Genomic DNA, 6,000 nt, shown 5'->3' with positions numbered 1-6,000 from the left:
GTGGCTGGTGGATTTGAACTTCCGACCGTTTTGCTTAGCAGCCGAGCTCTTATGTAGTCAAACAAAACAGATTTTTCCCTTAATAATTAAAAATATCAATAAGCCAAAACTATATATAAAGACTGGTATTATAATCCTATACTTAGAGACATGAAACTATGAAAAAGCCAAAACATACTTTAAATTTAATTTCAAATGGGCTGTGTATTTTCTGCTTTCCCTTTTATAAACAGGGTCACCTGCAGTTGGAACTCCCTTAACTTTTAATTATCAGACTTGAATTATGGTCCTTCCTGAAAATTTTAATTCCATTTGAGTTGTTCCAAAAATGTAGATTTATATGGAAATATAAAGAGTCCTTCTGAGAAAAATAAACGGTGAGGATTATGAAAATCATCTGGGTCTTATAATGGAGCCTTAATTACTGCCAAAGCATGCTTTTTTCACAGTTATTTTTTGTGACCATATATTCAGGTCATGTTTTGGCTCATTTTTAAAATGTGATAAGGTTTTAGCTGATTCCACAGTATTACTAAGTTAACTACAATACTGTAGTTTAATAAATACACTCCCAGTTTTTTTTTCCCCCCTATATCTTCATCAGTGTCCCACTGACTGTAACAAATCCCAAGGTTTGGACAGAAGTATCTTGTTACAAAAGCACATTCACACATTTCACAAATATTTCAGTACCCCCTTCCTCCCACCCAAATATGAGATTTAATTGGCTATGTTTGTGTTTTCATATCATATCCATAAAAGGAGCTAAGGAAAATATTTAACAAGTCTGTTTCAAAATCTGTCCTTGGCATATTTTTATCTTCTCTTTTCCTCCCTTTCCATATCTTTTTTTTTTTTTTTTTAAACAGGAGGAAGAGAATGGAAGGGAAAGAGCAGAGAATAAAATTAATTGGGAGATGGTCTTTTGGGATTTCAAAACAAAGGAGAACATGTACATGAGGCCCTTTTTTGACTGGGAATGACACAGAAATAAGTGGCTTCCAGGCCCCCATTACTGATGGAGGCTGTAGCTGAAATGAAAAATCACTCTCAACATCATATCTTGGGAAGAGAGAACGCTAGCTGCAAGGAAGTTATAAATAAAGACTGAAACACACTAACAAACAAGGCAGAGAACAAAAACAAAACAAAGCAAAAACAGTTTCATGGAAAAAACGTGGTGAGTGAAAAACGAAAACCATGTTAGTGGAAAAATAGAGCCTGAAACCTTCCCCAGTGGAATTAGCTATGGGGACTATACCTGCCACCCAAACAGTTGGCTCATTGGACCTGGGGTCCTCTCCCTGGCAGGCCAACTGCCAGGGTTCTAGAATGGGTCACCTTCTCTGGAGCTGCTAACTTAAACAAAAGAGGGCCATGATTTTCTTGTTAAGAAGAGCAGAAATTGTTCTTTCAATCTAGAATTTCTGTCACTCAGGGAAAGAAAAGACGGGACTTGCTCGTTCTGTGGCAAAAGCAGCTCCCAACTGATGGTGAATCCTTTCCTCTCTGGCTTGGTAGTATGTGTGCTGCCCTGGATCCTGGATAAAACCAAAATGCTGCTTTGGATTCTGGAAAACATTTTGAAGAGGCTTTCACGCCACTGTTAACTAGGAGGTATTTTAGGAGTGGCTAAGGCGCTGAAGACGTCTCAATTTTCCAAATATCAAGTTTTCCCACTCCAGCGTCTTTTTGCTCTCGTTTCTTTTCCCAGCTTGATTGTAAAACAACAAAACTTCTGAATGGATGTAACAGAGGGACATTTTCATGCAGTATTACTCAAAAATTGTCACAAATATATGAAAGCACCAATCACAACACATGATTTACTTTTAGTTGCAGAATCAAAGCTATCATGTACAGATGTTAGGAATAGTGATCAGAGAACACAGACAACCGTATTTTCTTTTTTTTTAAACTACCATGAGGGGACACCTTGGGGATCATCTCCATAAACATTTTGGGTACTCTTGGAGTTCAGTCTCACAGACAAGTTGAGCCTTATCTCTGTACTACTCTAAGGGTGTGGGGTGGGGGGAAGCAGGAGGAGAGGTGAGGGGAAAGGGAAAAAAGAAAAGAAAGGCACAAAGACAACATTAATGTCATTAAACCAAACTGTGGCTACATTGGACACTCAGCTTATCAAAGGGTATTCTAAGGACAATATTCATTCCAAGAAGGTCATACATAGCTCGGCACAGCTGTCTGTTTTAATATTCATTTTTTAAATATGAAGCAGAAACATAAGGTTTTGGGGGAATAGCAGAAAGGAAGTGTCACCAATTTTATCTTTACATATTTCCCTCCTCCAGGCAGTTCTGCAGATATCAGATCTCTTAGCTCATGATGAGGGTCAGCTTTCATTCTCATAAAGGGGGCTGGTTCTTTAAACATGCGGAGCCTGGAGCTTCCTGGATGGTTCTACTCCCTCGCTTTAAATGCTGTGGACTAGAAAGGTGCCCACTTTGCTAAAAACTCTACATCAGTGTCCCAGGAGCCCTGAGGCTCTTCAGGCTCTTTGTGAAGATTTAGAGGATAGCACAGAAAAACTTCTTCTCCCTGAATGGGTTTTCTGAAGCCGGAACTGGGGTCAGGAGGGGATCTTCCTTGGCATGAGCTTCGCAATAGGCCATCAAGTCTGCAGCTGCCTTGGATACCTGGAGATGAAGATAAAAACACCAGAAACTTAGGTGAGGACTTGAATAAGGTAGAGTTTAGGGCTGTCAGTCAAGGCCCAGGCTTTGGGGTCCAATTGCCTGGATTCAAATCCTTGCTCCACCACTTACTAACCAAAAAACCCAAATCTGTTGCTGTTGAGTCGTTTCCTACTCATAGTGACCCTATGGGACAGAGTAGAACTGCCCTATATGTTTCCAAGGAGTGACTGGTAGATTCAAACTGCAGACCTTTTGATTAGCAGCCGAGCTCTTAACCACTGCGCCACCAGGGCTCCCCACCACTTACTAGCTGTGTGAAAATGAGGCAAGATAATAGAGCTCCATAAGCCTCTGTTTGCTCATTTGCAAGGAAGGGAGTTGATAGTATTGATCTCATATGGTTGTTGCAAGCAGGTCTGGGACTAGGGTGAGGTAGGTGAGGTGAGTGAGGTACCTATGGTACAAAATTTAAGGAAGCATTCACTGCCAGGGTCATGCAAGTGCTGTTGTGCCTTGCACAACCCTGAGAGTGAGTGTGTCTCCTTAAACGTTGTGCCCTGGGTACCTCACTTGCTTCACCCTAGTCCTGGCTCTGGTTGCAAGGGTTAGATAAGATAATCTGCTTAGTGCCTGGCACATAGTAAGCTTTCCACACAGGCTAGCTGTTATTATCATTCTGTAGTCATGCTTCTCTGCTTCAGAAACTGCTAGGTATGGCTAAAACCATCAACATAACTTCCTTTTTTAACCAAACACACATATACCCACACTTCTTCAATCAAGTGTTGTCCTCTTTGGGGAAGTCTCATTGGGATGCTGGTCATTGGTTTCGGTGATGCTGTCGTTTCTCACAACATTGCTGTAGCTCCTTGTTAGGAGTTGCCCATAGTACATTTCTTCGAACAGCTTTGGTGGTGGCAAATTTTCACTACTTGAGGGTGGATTTAGTTTTGGGAAATAACCTAGAAATCACTTGTAACCATACCTGGGAAACAGGTGGACGATCAACAACCTGAGGAATGCCATTTGGGGTCAAAACCCACAAAATCAAGAGTCCTTTTCTTATGTGACATAATACGCTTGCTCTGAAGATCACTCCAAAAGAGTTTTCCATAGGAGAGCAACACTTTACCGCTATCATAGTCCCTCAAAATGACTACTGAAAGGATAATCCTCTGTATGAGTGAGGTAGATTATATTACTGTTTAAAATGTTTGCTGTCCCTCCTTGTAGGTGGATTATATTTACTCGTAGAACAGGCTTGGCGATGTGACGTATGACTTGCTCTAGCCAAGGAAATCTGAGCAGAAGTGGTATGAGTCACTTTTGGGCAGAAGCTTTGAGAACCAATACATAGTTTGCCATGCTCTTTTCCCTCTGCCATTTTATCTACCTGAAATAATTTACTGAATGCCATCTCTTAACAAATGGCATAGTGGCCACACCCTGGATTTTTTCCTTGCTCCTGGGCTAGGTTGATTATACCTTTGTCACTTAAAATTTTATGGTTTACTGGTTGGAATGAGAATCAGTTTCATCTTCTAATCCTATAAATTTTAGAATGTTCAGATTCTCTGTTTTGTTTGTTGTATTCCAGATAGAGGCAATATTCCAGATAAAGTTTCATCTATCTGCAAGGTCCCTGAGTGAAAGTGATGTGGTGTGGAATGGCAGCTGACCTGTGATGGACATGTGGTAGAAGTAAGAATTATACCTGAGAATGGGAAAAGGGGTGTCTTTTGTTATTGCAACAAACCTAGCCCACGCTGACTGATTTAAAGAGGTTTGTTTTCTTATACCTGTTAAAAAGCAGTCTCCCTTTTTAGCAGATATTCCATTGCTTTATGAAAGATTTTTTTAATGAGCTCCTATTTTGTTCTAGACATGTGTTTTCTCTTTTGATCTTCACAGTAACCCTGAGATAGGAATTATTACACTGCCTGAAGCTCAGGCAGATTGTATAATTTGTTCAATGTCATATGGTAAAGCAGGAGACAGAAAAAGAAATTGAACTCCAGTGTTATTCCATTAAGCCATAGTAGCCTACATACAACCTACTGAAATGTGGGGCTAATTCCAAAGGTTGAAATTGAAATTGTTTATTTACCTTTATGAAAAGCTACCATGAAATAATGAAAGGAAACAACTTTTCTAGTCTTCATTCCTCTATCTGAAAGCAAAGGACAGACTTTTAGACTGAGTCTTGATCAATATTTTGGGTGCTCTTTTCTTGGTTGAGTGGTAGTAATTATTACACCAACTAGGATCTTAACTGTTACACAGCAGAGACTTGACAGCAGTAATATCTAAAACCCACTTGTTAAAGATCCAGCAGCAGCCCTACTCATTTGCAACACTCACACACAAATGTGTGGCAGGGATTTTTTTTAAAAATTATTTTATGATATAGGAGGTGCGACATCGGGCAAAAGGAGCCCTAGTGGTGCAGTGGTTAAGTGCTCAGGTGCTAACCAAAAGGTTGGCGGTTCAAACCTGCTAGCAGCTCTGTGGGCGAAAGATGTGGCAGTGTGCTTCAGTAAAAATTACAGCCTTGCAAAAACCCTATGGGGCAGTTCTTCTCTGTCCTATAGGGTTGCTATGAGTCGGAATTGACTCAGTGGAAACAGGGTTTTATACTGGGCGAAATAAATAGCTCAGAGTTGCTCATATCTTATTTTTGAACATTTGATTGCCAATGGTTTCCTTCTCAAAATATATTGTATGTTTTATATTGTTTCCTCAACTAGATTGCAATCTCCTGTGGGTGAGAGTCCAACACAATGTTAGAATCATAGAATCATTAGCCTCAAATTGAAATTTAGCATTTCCTTCTATTGTAAGTGTAGGTAACATACTACAATAGCATTAGAAGCATCTATGACTTAGTCATCAATGTAAATTGGGTATTTTTAATCACATTAGAGTTACTGTAGTTATCTCAGTATCTCATTTATGCTCATCTACTTTACAATTACAGTGGTCATTAGACTCACTATTAGATCTTATATAATCGGTTCATAAAGGAGTACATATATAACTATATCACAAAAGAGTTTTAAAAAATATTTTGATGAACTGAATTTCAATATAATTAATTTTTTTGTAATTTAAAAACATTATTCTGAGAACGAGTCCATAGGCTTCACCAGACAGCCAAAACGGTCTCAGACACAACCAGGTTTAAGAATCTCAGTCCTAAATGCTCTCCCTGCTTTCACAACTGTGTCAGAAGTAGTATTCTCCATACCACAGCTAGGAAGATATTTTTCAAATATAAATTGGCTCATACCACTCCTTTGCTTGAAACCTTCAGTAGCTTCCTATTGTACTTTGTAAAAAACCA

The 6,000-nt window shown here is 39.4% G+C and overlaps 1 protein-coding gene across 4 annotated transcripts in view; it reads right to left on the bottom strand.

Moving 5' to 3' along the window:
- Nucleotides 1-844: 844 nt before the first annotated feature.
- GNG2 (G protein subunit gamma 2) overlaps nt 845-6,000 on the bottom strand; it is a 101,048-nt gene continuing 95,892 nt past the window's right edge. For all 4 annotated transcript variants that reach the window (XM_023726177.1, XM_023726178.1, XM_023726179.1 and 1 more), the window contains one exon: nt 845-2,657. In XM_023726177.1, the coding sequence (XP_023581945.1) occupies nt 2,529-2,657 (129 nt within the window). In that variant the 3' untranslated portion in view covers nt 845-2,528. The remainder of the gene's footprint in view (nt 2,658-6,000) is intronic.

This window comes from Trichechus manatus, unplaced genomic scaffold, assembly GCF_000243295.1.
Source record: "Trichechus manatus latirostris isolate Lorelei unplaced genomic scaffold, TriManLat1.0 scaffold00010, whole genome shotgun sequence".
Taxonomy (NCBI): domain Eukaryota; kingdom Metazoa; phylum Chordata; class Mammalia; order Sirenia; family Trichechidae; genus Trichechus; species Trichechus manatus.
The sequence above is the reverse complement of the archived record's forward strand: the minus strand, read 5'-3'. Positions and strand labels throughout refer to the sequence as shown.